General features: G+C 41.5%; 2 protein-coding genes across 3 annotated transcripts in view; one reads left to right on the forward strand and one right to left on the reverse strand.

Moving 5' to 3' along the window:
* Nucleotides 1-7,924, reverse strand: part of med24 (mediator complex subunit 24) — a 74,665-nt gene extending 66,741 nt beyond the window's left edge. The window contains exons 1-2 of the mRNA XM_073071412.1: nucleotides 7,841-7,924; nucleotides 4,894-5,032 (exon numbers count right to left, since the gene is read on the reverse strand). Of these exons, the coding sequence (XP_072927513.1) occupies nucleotides 4,894-5,023 (130 nt within the window). The 5' untranslated portion in view covers nucleotides 5,024-5,032; nucleotides 7,841-7,924. The remainder of the gene's footprint in view (nucleotides 1-4,893; nucleotides 5,033-7,840) is intronic.
* A 135-nt stretch (nucleotides 7,925-8,059) lies between these two features.
* The window catches only part of rapgefl1 (Rap guanine nucleotide exchange factor (GEF)-like 1), a 123,044-nt gene continuing 105,434 nt past the window's right edge, over nucleotides 8,060-25,669 (forward strand). For both annotated transcript variants that reach the window (XM_073071413.1, XM_073071414.1), the window contains exon 1: nucleotides 8,060-8,118. The gene's annotated coding sequence lies outside the window, so the exon portion shown is untranslated. The remainder of the gene's footprint in view (nucleotides 8,119-25,669) is intronic.

Here is a 25,669-nt window from a genome sequence, read left to right on the forward strand (position 1 = left end):
TTATTTTATTTAATTTCAAATTATATATTTTTATTGTAATTTACTTTTTTTATTATGTATTGCAAAGTACTGCTGCTATAAAATAACACATTTCATGATATATGCCAGTGGCATTAAACCTGGTTCTGAAATTAAAAAAATATCTGCGGACATTGAAGAAAATGGTAGAACTACTTGGTAAGTTAGGCAGCATATGTGCAAAGCAAGATTGATAGAATTAACATTTCAGGTCAAAGTTTGCCATGTCATTACACATTAATGCCATTGTACTATTTGCTACATAATGAAGTTAACTTCAGATTCTGGAGCATAATCACGATTGGTAGAACAATTTCTCATTAGCTCCACAATTGTGAAACATTTGTTGGCTGCAAGATGCAGCATAAAGGTGTAAGAACAACGATGCAGCCTTGTAATACATTCATCTTCATTCCCTGGCTTTGTTGTACATCCACAATTTAGGATTATGATTTGCAGACAATCAGAAAACAAATGTAAAAGAAATTCTGTAGACAACTGAATTTGAGGAGAGGACCACACAGTCCATAAGATATAGGAGCAGAAGTGGGCCATTCAGCCCATCGAATCTGCTCCTCCATTCAATCATGGGCTGATCCAATTCTTCCAGTCATCCCCACTCCCTTGCTTTCACCCCATACCCTTTGATGCCCTGGCTAATCAAGAACCTATCTACCTCTGCCTTAAATAGACCCAATGACTTGGCCTCCACAGCCACTCGTGGCAACAAATTCCACAGATTTACCACCCTCTGACTCAAGTAGTTTCTCCGCATCTCAGTTCTAAAAGGGCGTCCTTCGATCCTGAAGTCGTGCCCTCTTGACCTAGAATCCCCTACCATGGGAAATAACTTTGCCATATCTAATCTGTTCAGGCCTTTTAACATTTGGAATGTTTCTATGAGATTCCCCTCTCATTCTCCTGAACTCCAGGGAATACAGCCCAAGAGTTGCCAGATGTTCCTCATACGATAACCCTTTTATTCCTGGAATCATTATTGTGAATCTTCTCTGAACCCTCTCCAATGTCAGTATATCCTTTCTAAAATAAGGAGCACAAAACTGCACACAATACTCCAAGTGTGGTCTCACGAGTGCCTTATAGAGCCTCATCATCACATCCCTGCTGTTATATTCTATACCTCTAGAAATGAATGCCAACATTGCATTCATCTTCTTCACAACTGACTCAACCTGGAGGTTAACCTTAGGGTATCTTGAACAAGGACTTCCAAATCCCTTTGCATCTCTGCATTTTGAATTATCTCCCCATCTAAATAATAGTCTGCCTATTTACTTCTTCCACCAAAGTGCATGACCATACACTTTCCAACATTGTATTTCATTTGCCACTTCTTTGCCCATTCCTCTAAACTAGCTAAGTCTCTCTGCAGGCTCTCTGTTTCATCAACACTACCCGCTCCTCCACCTATCATTGTATCATAAGCAAATTTAGCCACAAATCCATTAATACTGTAGTCCAAGTCATTGACATACATTGTAAAAAGCAGCAGTCCCAACACCGGCCCCTGTGGGACTCCACTGGTAACCAGCAGCCAGCCAGAATAGGGTCCCTTTATTCCCACTCTGTTTTCTGCCGACCAGCCAATGCTCCACACGTACTAGTAACTTCCCTGTAATTCCATGGGCTCTTATCTTGCTAAGAAGCCTCGTGTGCGGCACCTTTGCAAAGGCCTTCTGAAAATCCAAGTACACCACGTCTACTGCACCTCCTTTGTCTACCCTGCTTGTAACTTCTTCCTCAAAGAATAGCAGTAGGTTTGTCAGGCAGGATTGCCTCCAGGTACTCCATAATCTCATCCCTAACAATTGATTCCAACAACTTCCCAATCACTGGCATCAGGCTAACAAGTCTATAGTTTCCTTTCTGCTGCCTCCCAACCTTCTTAAATAGTGGAGTAACATTTGCAATTTTCCAGTCTCCGGTACAATGCCAGAATCTATTGATTCTTGAAAGATCATCGTTAATGCCTCTGCAATCTCTCCAGCTACTTCCTTCAGAACCAGAGGGTGCATTCCATCAGGTCCAGGAGATCTATCCACCCTCAGATCATTAAGCTTCCTGAGCACCTTCTCATTCATCATTTTCACTGCACAAACTTCACCTCCCTGACACTCTTGAATGACCAGTATACTGCAGACATCTTCCACTGTGAAGACTGATGCAAAATACGCATTCAGTTCCTCTGCCATCTCTGCATCTCTCATTACAATATCTCCAGAGTTATTTTGTATTGATCCTATATCTACCCTCAAAACTCTCTTTTACCCTTTATATACTTAAAAAAGCTTTTAGTATCTTCTTTGATATTAGTTGCCAGCTTCCTCTCATAATTCACCTTTTCCTTCCAAATGACCTTCTTAGTTTCCTTCTGCAAGTTTTTAAAAGTTCCCCCAATCCTCTATCTTCCCACTAGCTCTTGGCTTCCTTGTGTGCCTTCTCTTTTGCTTTTACTTTAGCACTGACTTCACTTGTCAGCGACAGTAGTGTCCTTCTTCCCTTTGAAAATTTCTTTTTATTTGGAATACATCTGTCTTGCACTTCCCTCATTTTTCACAGAAATTCCAGCCACTGCTGCTCTGCTGTCTTTCCTGCAAATGTCCCTTTCCAGTCAACTTCGGCCAGTTCCCCTCTCATGCCAATGTAATTTCCTCTATTCCACTGAAATACCAACACATTGGATTTTATCTGTTAGCTTTTGTGCGAGGGAGGGGTTGGGGGTGTTTGGGGTTTTGAGTTTTTGTTTCTTTTTCTTTAGGGGTGGGAGGGATTGATGTCTTTCTTTCAACTACTTGTATGGTTTTCTGTATTCTATGGCTATCTGGAGAAGAGGCAAATTTCAGAGTTCTATTTTGCATAAATATTTTGATAATAGTTCAATAGTTCCATTTAATATCAGAGAATGTATACAATATACAACCCGAAATTCTTACTTTTCACAGACATCCTTGAAACAGAAGAAAATTCCCCAAAGAATGAATGACAGAAAAAATAAAAGAACCCCAAAGCTCCCTGACCCTCACAAGCAACAGCACCAACCCTCACCCCACTTATTCTAGCATAAAGCATCTTCATTCCCACCACCCACTATGCAAGCAAAAGCAAAATCCCCAAAGAGAGATCATGGTCTATAGTCCATCAAAAACTAACTGTTCACTCCAACACTTCGACATCCCACAGGCTCCCTCTCTCACTAACAAGGGAGAGACAGAGTTTGCTCCTTCCACAGCGACGGGGAGACAGTCACTATTTTAATGTTACAGTCAGTTGGAAGTGTTGCTTTTTTATTTCGAGTTCCTTGACTTGAGAATCAGCAAACTGGTTACTGAGTGCAGAGCCCTCCGACAGCTAGTCTTCCTATCTTCAATGTTCTGGCTCCCGCTACACTTCAGTAAGCAACACCTGTGAAAATTTGTGTCCACAGGGCCACGCAGGCCTCAAAGGTGGCCAACTTGAGGCCAAATCTGGGAATGCCGAAATGCATTGAGGTGACTGCACAAAGAGGATATTATCTTTTGAACTAAAGATTAAACTGACAAATCAAAGAGATTCATCTGCTCACTCATGGTCTAATGGTATTTTTTCAAAGACAGAGGAATTACCTAATGTGTCCTCACCAATCTTTATCCCACACTCAGCGTTACTAAAAAGCAGGCTTTTTTGTAATCATCGCATTGATTTTTGAGAGACATGCTCCATTTTTATTTAATTAGCACAGGAACGGTACCACTTTGGTTGCAAACCTTTTTGGTATGCAAGAGATGTATAAATGCAGTCCTACTTTCAGAGCATAAAAACGTTAGGAAATCCATGAAGTATATCATTTCTTTTAAGACAGTCCCTCTAAATCAGGGGCTGCCAACAATTTTTTATGCCATGGGCACCAACTATTAGTCGAGTGGTCCATGGACCTCATGTTGGGAACCCCTGTTCTAAATAGACAATGATTTGCTTCACTTCAGTCTAGTTTTGTATGTTCTGGCATGGCTAATGGGGCCAATGTGGGAACAGCAGAATTACTCAGAGAAGGAGCAGGCGGCATCTCACAGGATAAGAAGGTGAGCAGAGATAACACATTCCTCTGTCTATTCACCTTAAGCTTTTCTGGGCTCTTGATGCAAGAACTTGAGATATTCTCCAATCTGAGCAGTCATACCCCAATGTTGACATCAGTTGTATTTTTTCCAGGAAGGCTTTTGAAGCATACTTGAATCTTTTCCACTGCCTTCCTCACAATCCCTTCCCACAACAGACACAGATAAGTGTCTGTTTTGAGAATCTGGTGTAGGGCACATGATCAGTTGACTGTAATTAGAAGTTCCATGTTGAGTATATTGTTTTGGAATATAACATTGACATTGGCTGGCTTATTCTTCCAATTGGAACATTGAGATCAAATGAAAAAGCTGCTGAAACTCATGCTCTAGGTACAGTCATTGGACAGTTAAGCGAGCCTATTGCAATAAGGCAGAAGCTAGTATGCAGTGACTTGAAAATAAATAGTAGGAACCCGAGTGTAGCTCAAATAGTGAATACAAAGAAAATTCTCAAGAGATTATAACTGAAAATTAAGCTGTTGGAAAGATATTTTGAAGAAGGAACTTTATTTGTAACGTTAACTTATATGTCAGACAATGTGAACACTTCCGACATGTTCTGTTTTAACACAATCACATATGGATATCCAATTAGACTGTTGCACATTAGCTGCCAAGATAATTACAAAAAGATGATAAAATAAAATGATTGACTTATTTTCTAATTCGGTTTAAACCAAATGTTAATTCTCATTCGCTTCCACTTTCAGATTCTGAATAGCTGAGCAATCCCATCTCAAAAGCTGCAGAGTCTTACCTGAGAGTCCGAGAAGGTCCCAGGTTGGCCCCTTTGGAAAGAGTTTTTTCATATTTATGGCCCATTGAAAATCTGCCCATCTCTCCTTCCAAGCCTGGAGAATGGCCTGCCTTAGATTTACCACCTTCATCTGTGAGCCCTATAATCAATAACAGAAAGGGGGAAAATAAAAAAAAAACATTTCCACTGTGTCAATATGCCAATTTTGTTACCCACATTGAAATGTCATCAGCTTAGCCTTCAGCATTATCAGGGGGGAATCACACTGAACTCGGTCTGTGTCTAGTGTTCAGCTCTTGTCTTTTCTTCTGTGCAGCTCTCAGTGAGTTCCCAGCCTTGTGCTGTTGAAATGCATTTTCTACTGATTCTGATATTTAGAAATAGTTGCAAAAATAATTCAAGATGAAAAATAAAATAAATTCAAAAGCAAATTGGACATGTGTAACTTACTTGGAAATAGCAACTTAAATTAAAATTAAGCAAAAAACAAAAATAACATACTTTTTTAGTGAGTCTGCAACTTTACTACTTGACTGGGTATGGAAAGCAGGGGGGCAGATACAAATTGAATGTCGCCTCTCAATCAGCTGAGTATATTGCAGAATGACTCTGGACTTGGTGCTGAATTCAGAGTGGGAGATGAGATGAAACTTCAGCACATTTGAACTGCACTGTGAACTGGCCCACTACACATTTTGTTCTAAGTTGTTTTCCGAGCAACACACACAAAATGCTGAAGGAACTCAGCAGGCCAAGTAGCATCCAGGAAAATAGTACAGCCTGCCGAGTTCCTCCAGCATTTTGTGTGTGTTACTCAGATTTCCAGCATCTGCAGGTTTTCTCTTGTTTACAGTATTGTTTTCTGGTTGGGGAGGATGTAGACATTATAAATCAGGTTTTTTTATGAAGTTGGCAGAATTAGAAGTTCATCCCCAATTTCATTTTCAATTTCTCAGCTGAAAAACCATCCTAAAAGTACAGTCAAATAGTGCTTTTCCACACTCAAGTTTATAATTGGAATGCATTGTTTTGGCTTTAAAGACATTTGATGCTACAGATAATCAAATAAATTGAGAGCAGAATCATCAAAATATACAATGGGTAGATAACTTACCCACTACACCTGGGTCAGAACTTTGCTTTGCTACTCAAGACCATTGCAGTCTCCATTACCACACAGATTTCCAAATCTCTTTGGCAGGCTGGTTTCCTCAGCATCACTACCCACATCTTCTTTCACAAACATCTGTAATACTTTGCTTCACCTATACAAAGCACATCAGTTGCTTCTGACAAAGTCTCTCTTCAGCCCTACCAACACCCGTTTCTTCAGTTAATTCAGTCCAATGTTTCTGAAGAACACCAGGATACATTTATAGTTAAATCAGTGTTATTGTTTGATAGCTACCTACTTGGAAATTTGAACTATTACAAATTACATTTATTTATTTGGTTTATTTTTTGGTTTAGTTTTTCTGTAAAGACACAAGATTGCTAACACTGAAGTGGTTTCAAGTGGCCACATTAGGGCCATTCACTGGATCATCCTGTTCAAGCCTTTTGTGAAACAATCCTTTCACTAGTTTACCATTTTTTCCTAGTAATCCTGTAAACTACTTTCTCTCAATTGAGTGCCCGATTCCCTTCATAAAGGCCCAATGAACTATTCGTACCAATTTTAGTCACTCTCCAATCTTCTTACACACTACCCTCATATTCCCTTTATACTTTCAACGCAAAACATTAAATCAATGTAGTTTCATCTGTGATCCTTCCACCAAGTCATTTCTATATCGCCTATGGAGATGAGCTTGCATATCTCTATCAAGTCGCTTCCGAATCATCTTTGCTCCAAGAAGAACAAACTCAGCTTCTACAGTTTACATCTTGCAGCTGGAATTCAAAACCTCTCTAGCAAATTACATGTAAATAACAGCCTTGTGCAACCATTGCATAGTAAATTAGGTAAAGCTAGTCAAACTTGTATTGCTTTCTCTGGAGTGTCAGAAGCTAAGGAAGCGGATAAAGCTCTCAAATTATGATTGGTACAGATAGAGTGGACTGCGAGCACAAGATATTCTGCAGATACTCGAATTCCAAACTGGCAGGTGATAGATGAAACCGGGTGAGGGAGAAAGGTGAGTGGGTGCGGGAAATGAATTGAGAAGATAGGAGGTGATAAGCAGAAAAGGTAAAGGACTGAAGGAGGAATCTGATGCAGATCATGGGAGAAAGGGAGATGAAAGAAGAGAGAAGGGGGATGGATGACTGGAAGTTAGCAAAATCAATTTTCATGCCATCAAGTTGGAGGCTACCCAGACCATTCTCTCCATGATAGAAATATGATGGGCAAAGAGGATATGCATTTAAAGAGAGAGGCGGAAAGTTTAAAGATATGCGAGGTGAATTTTCTTTTTACACAAAGAATGGTAGGTGCTTGGAATTGGCTACCAGAGCTGGTGGTGGAAGCAGATATGATAGTAGCATTTAATATGTTAATATGCAGGGACTAGATAGATATGGGTCATGTGCAGGCAGAAGGGATTTAGTTAATTTGGCATCGTGTTCAACACAGACATTGTGGGCTGAATGACCTGTTCCCGTCCTGTTGTATGAAAGGGGAGAAATTGGTGGTGATGGGCATAAGAGAAGAGTCGGAAGACGAGTATGGTCAAAGCTAGGAATCACAATTGCGACCATGACAAAGGAAGAAGGTGATAATTTTGCTTTGACCAGTTGGTGTTCTATGTCCTACGATACCAAGGCGCCCTTGTAGCTGACACTTTGGGAAGTGATGCTAGAGTAAAACGGAAGACATTGTGTCCCTATACTCAGATGTCTGGTTCGTTGTTTTGAAAGCATAAAGTTATGCTCACGAACATTCCTTCCCCCCCACCTTAGTAAAGATAAGATAACGCGGATAAAACTGCAGCTCCGGGCACTTTACCTGAATATTTCTGTCTAGATCGAAACAATCTACGCCTCAAGCAAAACACTCCGCCATCTTATTCAATTACCAACACGGACCAACAACGACCACGGCAATTGGGCGAACACAGACCAAGTCAAGCCAATCAAGTCAATGAGGTGACTGCTGCCCCGATGTTACCTGGGAGTTGTAGTCGTTCAGGCCCCGAGTTTACCCGAAGGGTGAGTACTTGAACGACATTTCCCAGAGCGCACTGCGAGTAGCTCTCTGTCACCTGCGCTGGAAGCTGTGAGCTGGTGAGTCAGATTGCTTTTGCTTTTGAAAATACATGAGATCTAATTTTAGTATATTGTGTAGTATTTGTCTGCAGATTTCTGTGTATTGGGGGACGCGCATGGTTTTTTATTTGCCTAAGATGCCCGTGCTTAACCGGTTTATAAAATGACCTGTGCTGCTTCTTTTCTCATTAATATTGGCGGAGGTCCAAAGATTTCGGTTCATTTACTCTTTTAAACACTTGTATCGCTCCCGTGGCTTCCTCGTCCTTCTTTCACATTTGATAGTGATTTTGAAATACTTGCATTGCTAACGGTACTAACGAAGATTGTTCCCTGATCCTCCACCCTGCCTGCAGGTTGGATGCAGCAACAGACGTGCTATTGATTCTGTTGCGCTGTGCGCTTCCCGGGAAATGGGGTCAACTTGCCTTTTTTTTTGGGTGTGAACATACACGACAGTCCGTGTAAGTCCATATGCTTCGATTACGCAGCTTGAATGTGGGTTCCTCTCATTGTTTTGAGCCTCTAAATGATAAAGTCGTTTCTCAACTTAAATAAATACATTTCATTCTGCTTAGTTCGGCTAGAGTGATAGAAGATTCTGCTGCATTGGTTTCTTCTTCCACGCGCTTAAATTCTATAATGGAAGATTAAAACGTACTCTCTTTACATTTTTCAATATCCACGTACTATTTTAACGCCAATTTGTTGATCTCCCTTCTCGCTCTTACTTTAATATTTTCACACCCACATTAGCTTTGAGAAGCATTTTTCCTTCGCTGGGGACCGATATGTATTGATGTTTTAGGGTAACAGAACTAAACCCAACACAATTCCCTTTCTGGGGCAAAAATGTATAGATATTTTCCCTTTTTCCCTCCGAGGGTTATTCAAGTTAATTGATGTTCCTATTTGCACTCCAAATGATTTCGGCTAATTAAGCACAGACAGGAATGCATAGAATTGCAAAATGGTTACAGCTTGGGGAGTCCATTTGGCATATCGAATCTTTGTGCTCTGTGTCATACTGAACCAGGTAGTTCCACTCCCTGCGCACTGTCCAAAGCCCTACAATCTCTTTGATTTTAAGGTAGCATGTGGGAACAGCACGATGCTGCAGCGGACAGCGCTGCTGGGTCCGATCCTGCCGCCTATGTGCAGTTTGCATATTCCCACTGTGACCATGCGGGCTTCCCTGTTCGCGTCCCGATGTCTATTCTCTATTCCAAAGGTGTGCTAACTGGCAACTTAATTGGCTACTGTAAAATTAACTCCGGTGTGGGTGAGAATCAGAATCAGGTTTATTATCATTGACATATGTCGTAAAGTTTGATGTTTAGCACCAACTGTACATAAAATACTATAAATTACAAAAAAATGTAAACAAATAAATTAAACAAGCAGTGCAAAAAGAGAGCAAAATGTGACATGTTAAGGAGAGTTGTGGAAAAATCAGGTTGGATTGACTAAGAACTGCCATCGGGAAGGAGGTATGGGAGCATTAGGTCACACACCAGCAGGTTCAAGAACAGTTATTACTCTTCAACCATCAGGCTCCGGGACCAGCGTGAATGACTTCACTTGCCATAGTACTGAACTGATTTCACAAACTGCGGACTGACTCTACAACTCGGACTTTCAGTATTATTTGTTTCTTTGTATTTGCAGTTTGTCTTTTGCACATTAGTTGTTTGTCAGACATTGGAGTTCTTGATTCCATTGTATTTCTTTGTTGTACTGCGAATGCCCGCAAGAAAATGAATATATATAGTGACAAATAGAGACTTTGATAATAAATTTACTTTGAACTTTGTATATTTTGCTGGGAAGTAGGGGAATGGGATTGCTCGTGAGCTGACATTGATTTGATGAGCTGAATGACCTCCTTTATCATAAAATATGCAAGAAGTTCTAGAGACGCGGGACGCAAGATGCTGGAACCTGCACCAACGAACAATTTGCTGGAGGAACTCAGTGGGTCAAACAGCATCTTCGGGAAGGAAGAAACCATTGCCTTTTTGGTTCAAAATACTGCATCAGGATCTCTTATCAGAAATTCTTATCCAGTTTCCTTTTGAACATTATGATTGAATCTGCCTTCCCAGTTATCCTTGACAGTGTCTTCTTGACTCTAACCACTTGATGCTGCGTAATCTTAGGGATTGAATCTATAATCATCTGACTATGCCTAATATAATCATTCATGAGCTTTCATTTAAAGTGAAGACCGCCACTGAGATCCAGAGATCTTACCTCAGTTACTACAATCATAACTAGCAAAATGTCATAGTAAAAAAAACCTCTGGTTCATCAGAATCAGGTTTAACCTCACTGGCATATGTCGTGAAATATGTTAACTTAGCAGCAGCAGTACAATGCAATACATAATAATAGAGAAAAATGTGAATTAAAATAAATATATTTAAATTATAGTTGAATTAAATAAGTAGTGCAGAAGTAAAAATAAGAAAAGTAGTGAGGTAGTCTTCATGGGTTCAATGTCCATATAGGAATCTGATGGCAGAGGGGAAGAAGCTGTTCCTGAATCGCTGAGTGTGTGCCTTCAGGCTTCTGTACCTCCTGCCTGATGGTAACAGTGAGAAAAGGGCATGTCCTGGGTGCTGGAGGCCCTTAATGATGGATGCTGCTTTTTTTTTTGAGGCATTGCTCCCTGGATATTACAGAGGCTGGTGCCCATGATGGCACTGAATAAGCCTACAACTGTCTGCAGCTTATTTCGGTCCTGTGCAGTAGGACCCCCAAACCAAGCAGTGATGCAGGCTGTCAGAATGCTCTCTCTCCATGGTACATCTGTAGAAATTTGCAAGTGTCCATGGTGACACACCAAATCTCTTCAAACTCCTAATGAAATATAGCTGCCTTCTTTATAGCTGCATCGATATGTTGGGCTCAGTGTAGATCCTCAGAGATATTGACACCCTAGAACTTGAAATTGCTCAATCTTTCCACTTCGGGTCCCTCTCAGGACTGGTGTGTGTTCCCTCATCTTACTCTTTCTGAAGTCCACAGTCAGTTCTTTGGTATTACTGACAGGAACAGAAATACCTTTATTAGCTTGGGCCTGCATTAAGATTCCAGACATGTTGTTGTGCTTGACTCTTAATCTTACCCTCTGTCTGGATCCATTAGGGATTGACAATAAATGCTGGTATTGGTGAACAAATGACCACCATTGCTCCTGGTTCTGGTCTGCCTTTTGCACTGCTCATTTCCCAGGCAGACCTGATGGCCTCTTAAGATGTCTGCATCAGTTGTGAAGTTATTGTTGCTGGGAAGAGGAGGGCAAGAGAAAGCAAGACAGTAAAACAGTAACTCGAACTGCAGAATACAAGTAATGAACATTCAGGAAATGTGTATCAGTCCATTCAGCATTTGAAAGTGAGGTGAAGACTTTGGGTGGAATCCCATTCATGGAATCCCATGAAATTAGCTTTGATTCCACCTAGCTCTTAGTGGAATGTCCCTACAATATAAATGTGGGGTGTATTGGTTAGCATAATACTATTACAGTGCCAGCAACCTGGGTTCAATTCCCGTTGCTATCTTTAAGGTGTTTGTAAATTCTCCCTGTGACCATGGCGGTTTCCTCCCACAGGCTAGGAGGTTAATGGGTCACATGGGTGTAGTTAGGTTGTAGTTGGGTTGGAAAGGGCTGTTACTGTGTTGCATCTCTAAATTCAAAAGTCTCTAATTTGCTGCTGAATTGGCATTGGAATGTGGAAATTTACATTTGTTGCTGTTGGCACAACATACTTATAGCACTATTAGATGCATGCATCCTGATGCTTGTTGTCTTTAGTATTGTCCCTGTAAAATTCTCAATAACCTTTAGGAGCACAAAGTATACCTCCAGATATGACAGCTTGGCTTGACCCATTTCCAGGGTGATGTACTGAAGCAGCATTAGTCTGTTTAAAACCTTCCTCTGCTTTGTGCTCACAGTTGTCAATTTACTCCTACAGAGTAATGACAGCAGTACTTGTCTGAGTAATAAGAAATGTTCATGTGCTTGTTACCCCTTATTCTCACACTATTTACACAGCTTGATTCCAATCGTATGCTTGATTTGGCTGTTGCAGCTTTAAATGTGGTTGAATTCTGTCAGGCAAAATTGACTCGATTTGAAGGTGATGTGTGCACTGTTAAGGATTAGTTTGAAGCTGCCAGATTTTTAATAAAGCTATGCCTGAGCACATTACTCTGGAATTTAGAAGATTCTTCACTGCTGTTCTAAACTGACATAGGTTGTATAACCTTTTATCTAATTTGCTCATCTGTCCACATGGCAAGGAGGTCTGCATTTTTCTGTATTTACGTTTGGACATGTTTTCACTTGCTCTAATTGCACTTTTAGAAATCAAAAGGCAATACAGAGTAAATAACTAAAGAGCTCTCTCACCGAAGAGCAGAAACTTAACTTGACTCTTAAAACTGATCTCAAATATAATATTTGGTTTTGAGTAACAGGTTTCTTTCTTGCATTTTCACACTTTCAAATCTCATTTGAAAAAGGCAAAAATTCTTGAATGCTTGTTTGCAATAAAGATATGACATGTAGGGAACAGCCTTCGAAACAGAGATGAGATCTGCCACAGATTTAATTTGAGAAGTACCCTAACAACTGCAGTTTCTAAAGTGTATACTTATTCTGAAGGCTTCATAATAAGACAAGTGGATTTGTCAATCCAGGAAGAAGATTGCATTGCTATTTTGCCAACAACACCTATGGAGGGTGAGGTTATCTTGTGCAATATTATAATAAAATATAATTCAAAATGTATGTAGCACAGGTAAACCACTCATTGTCCTAGTGATGAGACCACAGTGATAGCAGGGTATTCATCAGTCTCAAGGTCTGGGGGAAGACGCTGTTACCCATTCTAGCAGTCCCAGTCCTGATGCTTCTGCACCTTCTCCCTGATGGTAGTGGGTCAGAGAGATTATGGAATGGGTGGTAGGGATCCTCAACAATATTTACGGTCCATCGTCTACAATGCTCCCAGTAAATGTCACGAATGGAGGGAGGGAGACCCTCGGTGATCCTCTCGGAGGTTTGTACTATCCTCTGTAGGGTCTTGCGGTTTTTGTACCACACAGTGATGCAGCCCACGATCTTGTGCACGTTGAGATTCAGGTTGTTGCTCTCACACTGTTTGTCAAGCCTCTCTGTCTGCCAACTTATCATTGTTACTGATGAGGCCACCCACTGTAGTATCATTGGTGAACTTGATGCGGTTTGAGCTGGATCTGACGCGGCAGACATGAGTCAGCAGCAAGCTGAGCACGCAGCCCTAGAGGATTATGGAGCTTGAGATGTTGCTGCCAACTCTGACCAACTGGGGTCTTTACATCAAGAAGTCCAAGATCCAGTTACAGAGAGGGGTGTTTAGTCTAAACAAGGATAGTTAACCTGCCAGCCTCTGAGGAATGATCATGTTAAATGCCGAGATAAAGTTGATCAACAACATCCTGGTGTACGAAGTATCATTTTCTAGGTGGGGCAGGAAGGAGTGGAGGACCGAGGCTATGGCATCATCAATGGACTGGTTTGAGTGGTAGGCGAACGTGAAAGGGTCCAATGTAGCTGAAAGGAGGGATTTTATATGATCCATTACCAGCTGCTCAAAGCTTTTCATGATTGTCGAAGTCAGTGCCATTGGGCAGTAATCACTTAGGCCAGTTACCTTCACTCTCTTGGGACCGGAATAATGATGGCTGCCTTAAAGTCTGCAGGGGCAGTGAACTGTTTCAAAGAGATATTAGAGGTGTCTGTTAAGTCCTCTGTTAGCTTAGCTGCACAGTCCCTCAGCACCTTACTAGGTATGTTGGCCTGCCCCGCAGCTTTGTGTGGGTTTACTCTGGCTAGGATTCTCCTCAGCCGCAGAGATGGGGCCTGTTGCTTGGGGGAGAGGGGGCTTTCCTCAAGGTTACATCATTCCATGAGTCAAATCGTGTGTTCTCCTGACTCTGCATTTAGAAGCCACTAGTGGTTGAGATGGTGTAACAAAGGAAAATCCATGTTTTTCTGTAAAATAGAAGAAATAAGTTTAGAGGTGAACAGACAAGAAAACAGAAGTTCTTTCCCAACAACTGAAGCATTGTAATTTTTAAATCTTAGGACTTAATAGTTGTTTTGAATGCACAAAATGTCAAACCTTGAAGTGGATGGACTACAGCAGCAGATGACCATGCTGGGTTCCATCTTATAAAGTTGCCACTGAGTGTATAACCTTGTTGCAAACTGAAGAATGCCTTTTACTCATGCATTCTCAGTGTTAATATCATAAGTTGTCACTAGAACCATAAGTCCTGAGGCAGTGTTTTGAGCCAAAATGTTGACAATTTCCTTCTAGCCTCAGTTGCCGTTTGATCCACTGAGTTCGTCCAGCAGATTGATTGTGGCTTCAAATCCTAGCATCTGCAGTCTCTTCTGTCACCAATTTCCAGCGATTCCCAGTCTCCATCCACCTTCCACTGTGCACCATCTCCCAACTCTTGTCCCATTACCCAGACCTCGTCTCTCACTATGAAGGGAAATAATGTTGTCCCAATTCAGTAGCACCTTGAGTACAGCTGAACTTTGCAGTAACATGTGCCACGACTGAAACAGTCATTGCAGAACCACTTAATGACTCTTCAGCACCTTCCTTCAAGGCACAGTTACCAAGGCATCCCTTTAAAGGAGCAGTCTGCCTTTCTCCTCCCTTCTACAGCAAACCACCCCCCTTCCAAATTCCCTCTGCAAAAAATTATTAATTGTCTAAGAATGGAACATAATTTAATTAGTATATTATTATTCAATTTTGATGTAACTTATCCAAACAACCAACTGTTTTGTGCTAATAACTTTTGGCTTAATAATGAATAACGTACTGAGGTCCTTCTTGTGGTTTATGGAACATAGATTCAAAATTGTTTAATGTCATTTCCAATGCACAAGTTTAAAGGAGAACCAAAGAATTGTTACTCTGGATTCAGTACAGCACCAAAGAAACACAGGATAAAGAATACAATAACAGAAAACACAATAAATATAAATTTATTTACATGGCTCATTTACATGGATTGTATGCCCATAAAGTGATGCTAGGCACAGGAGAGTCTGCACTTAAGGTGATTGACAGGATATGATAAAGTAGTGGTGGTTAGGGGTGTGCTAAGGTGGGTTAGTGAGTGGAAGTATTGATCAGCCTCACTGCTTGGGGAAAGCAACTGTTTTTGAGCCTGGTGGTCCTGGTGTGAATGCTGTGTAGCCTTATCCCTGATGGGAGTGGGACAAACAGTCCAAGAGCAGGGTGGGTGCGATCCTTTATGATGTTACTGCCCTTTGCTGGCACTTTTCTGTATACGTGTCCTTGATGGCAGGTAGGCTGGTGCTGCTGATGCGTTGGGCAGCTTTGACTACCCATTGTAGAGCCTTCCTGTGTGCCGCAGAGCAGTGTCTGTACCATGCAGTGATGCAAATTGCTAGGATGCTCTCTACTGCACATCTGAAGAAGGGCGTGAGTATTGATGTGCAGAGTCCAACTCTCTTCAGCCTCCTCAGAAAGAACAGGCATTGGTGAGCTTTCCTCATTGCATAGGATGTGTTCTGGGACCATGAGCGGCTATGTGAGATGCGTACTTCCAGGAGTTTGAACCTGCTGTGCTAGAGGGGTGTGAGTGGTGCAAGTTCTCCTAAAATCAATAACCATCTCCTTTTCTTGTTGAGATTGAGGAACTAGGCTGTAATGTTCTATATAGAACATAAAACATAACAGCACAGTACAAAGTCTTCAGCCCAGGATGGTGTGATGACCTTGTAGCCTACTCTAAGAACAATTTAATCCTTCCCTCCTACGTAGCCCTCCATTTTTTAAATCATCCATGTCAGTTTATTAAATCTCCCTAACTGGCGGGGGGGGGGGGGGGGGGGGGGGGGTGTGTGTGTGTGTGTGTGTGTGTGTGTGTGTGTGTGTGTGTGTGTGTGTGTGTGTGTGTGTGTGTGTGTGTGTGTGTGTGTGTGTGTGTGTGTGTGTGTGTGTGTGTGTGTGTGTGTGTGTGTGTGTGTGACTTGCCTTTGACACCCTGCTCCAATCGTCTTGAAATTATGCCCCCTTGTATTAGACATATCTGCCTGGGAAAAAGTCTGTGGCTGTCCATTCTCTCTATGCCTCCTATCATTTTATACACCTCTATTAAGTCATCTCTCCACAGGGAAAAGCACCAGCTTGCTCAACCTATCCTCATGAGACATGCTTTCTATCTACATAGCGTCCTGCTAAATCTGCTCTGCACCCTCTCTAAAGCTTCCACATAATGAGCTGACCAGAACTAAACACGATATTTCAAATGTGGTCTAACGGGGTTCCCTGGAGCTGAAACATTACATTGTCCTCTTGAACTCTGAGACAAACTAGAAAAAACTGGTAAAGGTAATTTATTGAAGTTCAAAATGATTTGCATTTATATCATGTTACTGTATTACTTTAATGTCTCCAAGCATTTCACACGACTAATAGTTGGAAACAGTGGACCTTTTCACCTGAGGTAAAAAAAAACACCCATTTGATGTGCAAATTATTCCTTAAAACTATCAGTAGTTAATTTGGCTTGTTGTCATGTATACCAGTGTGCAATGAAATTCCCTGTTCACATGATGCTCACAAATTAAGGTTCAAAGTGAAATTTGCATGTCACTACATACAAGCCTGAGATTCTTTTTCTGCAGGCATACTTAGCAAATCGATAGAACTGTAGACATGAGGAACTATAAACTGTAAACAAACTGTGCAAATGCAGATATAAAATAGTAATAAATAATGAGCATTAAATAACAATATAACCGAGTCCTTAAATTAGTGTAGTTACCCCCTTTGTTTAGGAGCCTGATGATTGAGGGGTAGTAACTGTTCTTGAACTTGGTGGTGTGAGTCCTGAGGTACGTGTACCTTCTACCTGGTGGCAGTAGTGAGAAAAGAGCATGGCCTGGGTGGTGAGGATCTCTGATGATGCTGCTTTTCTACGGCAACGTTTCATGTAGATGTGCTTACTGGTTGGGAGAGTTTTACCTGTGACGTACTGGGCTGAATCCGTTACCTTTTGTAGGATTTTCCGCTCAAAGGCATCGGTGTTCCCGTACCAGGCCGTAATGCAGTCAGTCAGCACACTTTCTACCACACATCTATAGAAGTTTGCCAAGTTTTTCAATGACATGCCAAACCTCTGCAGATTCCTGAGGAAGCAGAGGCACTTCCGTGCTTTCTTTGCAACAATATTTATATGATGGATCCAGGACAGGTCCTCTGAGGGAGTGACACCCAGGAGTTTAAAGTTACTGACCCTCTCCACCTCTGATCCTCTGATGATTACTGGCTCGTGGACCTCTGGTTTCCCTCTCTTAAAGTCTACAGTCAGTTCCTTGGTCTTATTGACGACAAGTGAGAGGTTGTTGTTATTCCACCACTCAGCCAAGTTTTACGTCTCCCTCCTGTATGCTGTATCACCCTCTCTGATACAACCCACAACAATCAGCAAACTTGTATCTGGTGTTGGAGCTGTACTTAGCCACACAGTCATAGATGTAAAGTGAGTAGAGCAGGGGGCTAAGCACACAGCATTGTGGTGCTCCTGTGCTACTGGAGATTTGTGGAGGAGATGCTTTTGCCGATCCAAACTGACTGAGGTCTGCAACTGAGGAAATCCAGGATCCAATTGCACAAGGGGGTATTGAGGCCTGGGTCTTGGAATTTACTGATTAGTTTCGAGGGGATGATGGTGTTAAACAGTATACATTATAACGATAAATACCGAAACAAGTGTAAGATAGCAGAATGGTGCAAGGTTGCCATGCAATCTGAAGTAGTGCTAAAGTGATAGTTTTAAAGTGATAGAAAGGAATAGTTGAGAGAGATAGAGTTAAGAGACTGAGAATGTGGCAGCATCATTGGGAAAGGGGTGATCAGTCCAGAAGTCTGATAGCGGTGGTGCAGAAACTGCTCTAGAGTTTGGTCATCCGGGCTTTCCTGTACCTTCTCCCAGATGGTGGAAGAGAGAAAAGGTGGCAGGCATTTCAACTAAATTACCAGTTAATCAGATCTGGTATCATTGGTTGAGGGAGCCGTGTTGTTTTGAATGCTCATGGACCTCTGCCTCCTTTACTAAATGCTGTCTAGTTGATTTAAATTGCACAAGTGAATCTACACAGCTGGCAGAAGGGTTGGTTTAACTTTACACCTGAAGGCCTAGCTGTAAATGTGTCAATTAAATGTGACAAGAAAATCCACTCAGTGAATAATTAACTCTGGATAATAAATTCCCTCCAAAAATTAAATCTCATGCTAATTGAGAATCTTTCTTTTGATAAGGTAGGGCCATCCCAATCCACAAGCCTTATCAGTTGGCACATTAATCTCAGCAAGGGCTCAGTAAATTAAAACTGAGAATGCCATAGGTCAGGGATCGGTAACCACAAAACCCAAGGAAAAGAACATTTTATCTGAAGTGCAGCTGCATGCATTCCATTGCGATTAAGATCCTGACAGATTTTCCATTCAATGAGGAAGATAGTTATGGAAGGTTGGTAGTGGAGAGGTGCAAAAGGTAATCTGTTTATCATTAAACAATCAACTTTTTATAAGCATTTTCCACTATTCATTGCAGCCACCTCCAATCTGAATCTTAACTCCAATCACAATTCTTTTTTTTTCCTTAGCATTCATTCCCGAAATAGCTTAAACCTTTCAATCACAACTTTGAAAGTTTCTTTATTTTTGCACTTGCATTGCTGTCAGCTGTACAGGAGCCTCGGAGCACTGAAGGGTCATCATGTTCCATAGTAAAGAAAATCTACATTGAACTTGACTTGTATACGTGTACAGCAAGGGGCCTTGGTTGAAAAGGAAAGAAATTTTATGGGGTCGTTCTTTGGTCGTTGGTTGTTCATTGCTACATCACTTAGACCAGAACTGGAGATGGATCTAGGAGTATACAATCAGGAAAGGCATAGACAGGTGAATGCTCTCAGTCTTTCCTCAGAGTTGGGCAATTCAGAACTGCAGGCCATAGGTTTAAGGTGAGAGGAGAAATATTTAATCGGAATTTAGGACATTTTTTTTACACAGAGGGTGTCAGAGAAAGTGGTTGAGGCAGGTACAATGACAACATTTAAAAGACAGTTGGACAAGTACATGGATAGCAAAGGCTTAGATAGCAAATGAGACTAGCTTAGATGGGCATGTTGGTTGGAATGGACGGGTTGGGCTGAAGGACCTATCTCCAAGCTGCGTGTCTCTCTGGGAAGAAAAGAATGCTGATGATCAGAGACCCCAGTGAGCCAGGGATGAGGATTGCTGCTGTTAGGATCAGCAAATTGGTGAAGGTGGTTAGGATGATGAATTGGCGCCTCAGGTTACTGGTGGCTGAGGGGAAAGATGTGGCATTTTGTAAGTCCAAAACATAAAACTAATCGAGAGAAAATCAAAGGAGACTGAGAGAGGCGTATACTCTTCGTTTTTACTTTTAGCGAGAAGCACACTTGTGATGTGGTGGCGTAATGGTGTATGCTATTACAAGTTGCTTTTACAAATAAACCGCAGTTCGTTATGTAAATGACAAAATGCTCAATCAAGCAAGACTAATGATTTGCAATATTAGTCAAATTTTGCTGAAATAATAAATGCACAACACTCCTTTCTGCTTACCCATAAACTCCAACTCAACATAGAGTGCCTCTCAACATATATATAAATATATATTTACACTATACTATATAGATGCCCACAGCATCATAAATTTTAAATTGTCCCATTCAGGCTTAAAGATTTAATTACTCTGGAGGGTTTCTCACTCTTGTGGGATAATGTATTTTTTTTCGACGAAGGCGATGGGGTCACTCTGCTTGTCAGGAGAGACTCGTGCCTGTGTAACAACCTCAAGTTCTGCGGCCTCCTCCGTGGTGGTTGGAGGAGTTGACTTGAGGATTGTAGAAAGTGGTTCTGACAGCTCTAGACACCTTTCTTCTGCACGGGGTGGCAGCACGGTGAGTTGCTTCATCCGCTGATCTATCCCAGGCCATCAGACAACGGTTTGAGCCAACACTTTCATTTTGACCACAGCTAGATGACCGGCATGTAGCTCCTCCGACACTTTAGCTCTCAGCTTGGATGGTACAACAACCCTCAATCCCCACATAAGGCAACCTCTGTCATGGGTAAGTTCATCCCAATGTTGGTAAAATGAGGGAGCTGGAATTTCTGCTGCACATTCCAGCCATTTTGAGTTGCCATGTGGACCTGAGAGTGTGTGGGGTCTTTTCTGATTTCCCTTTGGATCATCTCTGCCGTAACTTTCAATTTGCACTAGGGAGAATCTGTCAAAGGAGTGTCCTCTTTCGTAATTTTTTCCTGTATTTCCTTTTCCAAGGGTAAACTGGGTGATCCATCAGCATTTCCATGATTAGTTGTCCTCTTGAATATGATCTTGTAATTGTGTCTTCCAAGAAACAGAGCCCATCCCTGCATTCATGCCGATACTGTTAGTGGAACACCCTTCTATGGATTGAAAATGGACACTAGTGGTTGATGAGGGTAAACTCTCTCTCATACAAGTACTGGTTGAAACAATTTACACTCCAAACCAGGCTTGAGGCCTCTCCGTCAATCTGTGCATAATTTTTCTGTGTAGCAGTAATGGATTGTGAGGTTATGGGGCATTCATTTCCATCACTCATAACATGTGACATGACTGCACCTATACCATAAGGCGAGGCTTGACAGACAAGCTTCACTGGATGATGTGGACCATAATGTGTGAGTACAATGTTTGATGTTCCCACCTCCTTTACCTTTTGGAAAGACACCTCACATTGCTTTTTCCTGTTGCTGATTCTTCCTGATCTGTAGTAATGTGTTCAAGGGTGGAGCACAGTAGCCAGATTTGGCAGGAACCTGTTGTAGTAATTGACAAATCCTAAAATGGATGACACTGACATATCCTTTGGAGTTGGGGCATCCACCATTACGTGAATTTTCTCAGCACACTTGTGTAATCTTTGTGCGTCAATGGTGTGACCATGGAAAGTGATGCTTGGTTTAAATAATTCACACTTGTTGTGTCATGCTCCGAGCCCATAATCTTCTAATCTTTTTAACACTGTCGTAAGGTTTTGGAGATGTTCCTTAGTCATCCTTACTGGTAACAATGATTTCACCCAGGTAGCACTGAGTGTCTGGGCAGCACCTGCTTCATAGCTTTTTGCCAGAGTACAGGGGCAGATTCTGCTCCAAAAATAAGCCTCTTGTAGTGATAAAGCCCTTTGTGAGTGCTTATGGTGAGAAACACTTTGGACTTCTTCTGCCTCCATCTGTATGTAGACCTCTACTAAGTCCACTTTGCTGAAGTGTTTTCCCCAGAAAGGTTTGCCAAGATACCCTCTACCCTGGGCAGAGGGTATTGATCTTCTTTTAGTAATGCATTGATGGTGACCTTTAAAATCACCACAGATCCTGATAGACTCATTCTTCTTGGTTACTGAGACCACTGGTTTTGCCCATGGGCTCCGCTAAACCTTGGAAGAATTCCTTCAACCTCTATGCAATCCAGCTCACTGGCTACTTTATCACAGATGGTATAAGGAACAGGATGGGTTTTGCAAAACTTGGGTGTCACATTTTCATTTAACACAGGTTAATTTAACCCAATGTCATCCTTAAACACTGTTGTGACATCATTCAGTACCTTTCTTAATTTGCTTTCAGTTGACTCAATTGCAAGGGACGTGGCATGAAGATGGTGGATGGATCTCCAATCAAGTTGTTGTTGTCTTAGCCAATCATGGCTCCACAATCCTGGTCCTCCTGTTCTTACCACATACAAGCCCAATGTGGTTTGTTTGTTGTTGTATTTCATTGTTATGAATGTCATTCCCACAGGAGTTCTCTTTTCTTCAGTATAAGTTCTTAGTTAGATATCTTCAGGCTTCAGTTCAGTATCTTTTGCAATGCCTTTCAAGCTCATTTTGTGGAATGACTGAAACAGCCAATTCAGTGTCCAATTGCATTTTAATTAATTTGCCATTTACTTCTGGTGTAAGCAATATTGCTTGTCTATTGTTAGTTTTCACATTATATATCTCAAGGCTAGCCAGTCTTGTGTCACACATTATTATCAGATTTTTCATCAACATGCAGATTAGTGCTCCTTTTGGAACTGCAACTTGCCTTTTATCTTTTTCTCTTCCCTGTGCAGTACATTTATATTTGTCTGCCCGACATGCTCTTTGTATGTGTCATATTTTGTTGCATTTTTTGCAAGTTCCACCTTTAAACCTGCATTGGTCTAGTGTATGTGCACTCCTGCCACAACGGTAACACAATTTGTTTAGCCAGGCCAGTTTCTGTTTAGACATTGTAATTTTGTTTATGCTCACTTTCATTCCTGACTGCAACTTAATTGTGCCTCTGCTGTTTCCATTGATACAGTGATTTCAACTGCTGTTTTAAATTTAAGTTGTGCTTTAGCTGGGAGCCTTTTTGAATGCTTTCTTGTATGACTCCACAAACTAAATGATCTCTCAGTGCATCATTAAGCCCATTTCCAAACAGACAATGCTTCAATTCAGCCATATACACTGAAATGGATTCCCCTTCCTTTTGCTTCCATTTTTGAAACCTAAAACTTTCTGCAATCAACAATGGTTTTCGTTCTAAATATTCTTGCATTACTTTCACAATTCAGCAAAGCTCATTTCAGCTGGTTTGATTGAAGCAGTCAAACTTTTAAGCAAACTGTATGTCTTCCCACCCTATGCACTCAGCAAAACTGGCACTCTCTTTACATTGGCTATTTCATTTGCTTCAAAATACTGTTCAATACACTCAATATGCATTGTACAATTCCCCTTTGTGCAATTGGACATCTCTCTCTTAATGATGTAGCCAATCATTTGTGCTCTTTTTTAAATCTATGATTATTATCACCCTACAATCTTCATGAACCTGTGAATTTGTCCATTTTCTGTCTTTTTTTTAACTCAACTGTTTCTGTCCCTTCCCAAAGAAGCGTGTGCTGCGCTTTGTTTTTAAAACTCTAACGTCTCACTCCAATTCAACAGGTAGGTGGTCATCTCGGCTTTGTTTAAAAATACCTTGTCACCACTTGTGTTTTGTTACTCCAAAATGTACAACTAAATGAAAGAAAAACGAGAGGCTGAGAGATGCATTTACTCTTCATTTTTACTTTTAGCGAGGGGCACACTTATGATGTGGTGGTATCATGATGTATGCCATTCACGTACTTTTACATGTAACCCACAATATATTGTATAAGCAAACAAAGGATGCTTAATCAAGCAATGTATTTATAATATCACTCAAGTATTTCTGAAATATTGAAAACACAACAAGATGGATGAAAAATTTTGAGGAGGGTTGGCAATTGCGTTCGGGCCACGGGTGATCAGGGCTCACAAAGCAGATGACCTCGGATGAGACTAACTGTGGTTGGAGGGCAGATGATTTGGAAAGGTGGGCCTAGAGTGATTAGTGGGCAAGTATCAATTTACTAAGGATTGATATCAGTAAATAGAACTTGGTTTGGTAGGCCCCAGTCTACTGCAGTGTTATTAAAAAGTAATTGTTCTAGGAACGACAAGCCTGATGGTCAATCACAAGTCTGGAAGTCAAAGCCCAAATGCCGAAGACTGGACACTGGAAGACCTGTCCTGGGCTTGGAGGACTATCAGTGTGTGGAGTCGATGGGAGGGAGGAAAGGAGCTTGTTTTGCTGCTGTTGCTGGTTTGTTGCTTGTGTTCTGCTATGTTGCCACTGGTATGTGTGGTATATGTGGCGACCCTTGCGGGGCTTCCCCCGGCACAGCCTTGGGTTGTGTTGGTTGTTTATGCAAACCAACACATTTCACTCTGTTTCACTGTACAGTACATGTAATAAATACATCTGAATGAGTAAAAGGTATATTACGAGGGGAGTCAAAGAGATGCATCATCAGGGTGCCACGGTTGCTTAGCGGTTAGCGCGACGCTATTGCAGCTCAGGCTGTCTCGGAGTTCATTCTACGACTCTCCACATTCTTCCTACGGAATGCATGGGTTTTCCCCGGGTGCTTCAGCTTCCTCCCACAGTCCAAAGATGTACCAGGTAGGTTGTAAATTTTAAATTGTCCTGAGATTAGGTTAGGGTTAATCAAGGTTATAGGGTTGCTGTGGTGGCATGACTTGAAGGGGCAGAAGGGCCTACTCCGCGCTGTATCGAAAAATAAGATTTAAAAAAATTATGGAAACAGGCCCTTCATCCCACTGAGAGCACGGTGGTTTCAAAATCCTAATCTAATCAATGTATTTTATTCTGCCCACATTTCCATCAACTCTCTCCCCGCTTCTCCACTCAGCTAGGGACAACTTACAGTAGCCAATTAACCTACTAGCCTACATTTATCTAGAGCATGGGAGGAAAATGCAGTACCCAGACAAAACCCCAGCAATCGTATGGAGAACGTGGGCAGCACCAGATGTCAGGATTGAACCTGGGTCACTGGAACTGTGAGGCAGCATTCCACTATGCCATCCTGCTTAAAGAGTATTAAATTCAGCGATTGAATCAAACCAAAATCAAAGTAAATTTACCAAACTGTGTGTATGTCACTATATGCTATCTTGAAGTTAATTTTCTTGCAGGTATTTACAGGTAGATAAAAGAAATAGAATTGAATTTATGAAAAGCTAAACATAAATAAAGACTAACAATTAGCCATTGTGCAAAAGAAGGCAAATTGTGCAAATAAAAATAATTAACAGTGAGAACACGAGTTGTAGAATCCTTGCAAGGGAGTTCATAGGTTGTTCAATCAGTTCAGAGTTGAGGTGAGTGAAGTTAACCACATTGGCTCAGGAGCCTGATGTTTGAGGGGTAATAACTGTTCCTGAACCTGGTGGTGTGCAACCTAAAGCTCCTGTACCTCTTGCCTGATGATAGTAGAGAGAAGAGAGCATGGTGAGGTCCTACAAGTCCACAAGATACAGGAGCAGAAGTAGGCCATTTGGCCCATCGAGTCTGCTCTGCCATTCAATCATGGGCTGATCCAGTTCTTCCAGTCATCCCACTCCCCTGCCTTCTCCCCATACCCTTTGATCCCCTGGCTAATCAAGAACCTATCTATCTCTGCCTTAAATGCACCCAATAACTTGGCCTCCACAGCCACTCGTGGCAACAAATTCCACAGATTTACCACCCTCTGACTAAAGTAATTTCTCCGCATCTCTGTTCTAAATGGACGTCCTTCGATCCTTGATGATGAATGCTGCTTTCTTGTGCAGTGCTCTTTATAGATGTGCTCAATGGTGGGTGGCTTTGCCTCTGATAGACTGGATTGTATTCCCCACTTATTGTAGATTTTTCCATTCAAGGGCATTGGTGCTTCCATACCGGGCTGTGCTGCAACCAGTTATGTTACTCTCCACTGTGCACCCATAGAAGTTTGTGAAAGTTTTAAGTGGCATGACTAATCTATGCAAACCTGTCAGAAAGTGGAGGCGCTGTCATGCCTTCTTTGTGAG

This window comes from Hemitrygon akajei, chromosome 18 (genome assembly GCF_048418815.1).
Source record: "Hemitrygon akajei chromosome 18, sHemAka1.3, whole genome shotgun sequence".
NCBI lineage: Eukaryota > Metazoa > Chordata > Chondrichthyes > Myliobatiformes > Dasyatidae > Hemitrygon > Hemitrygon akajei.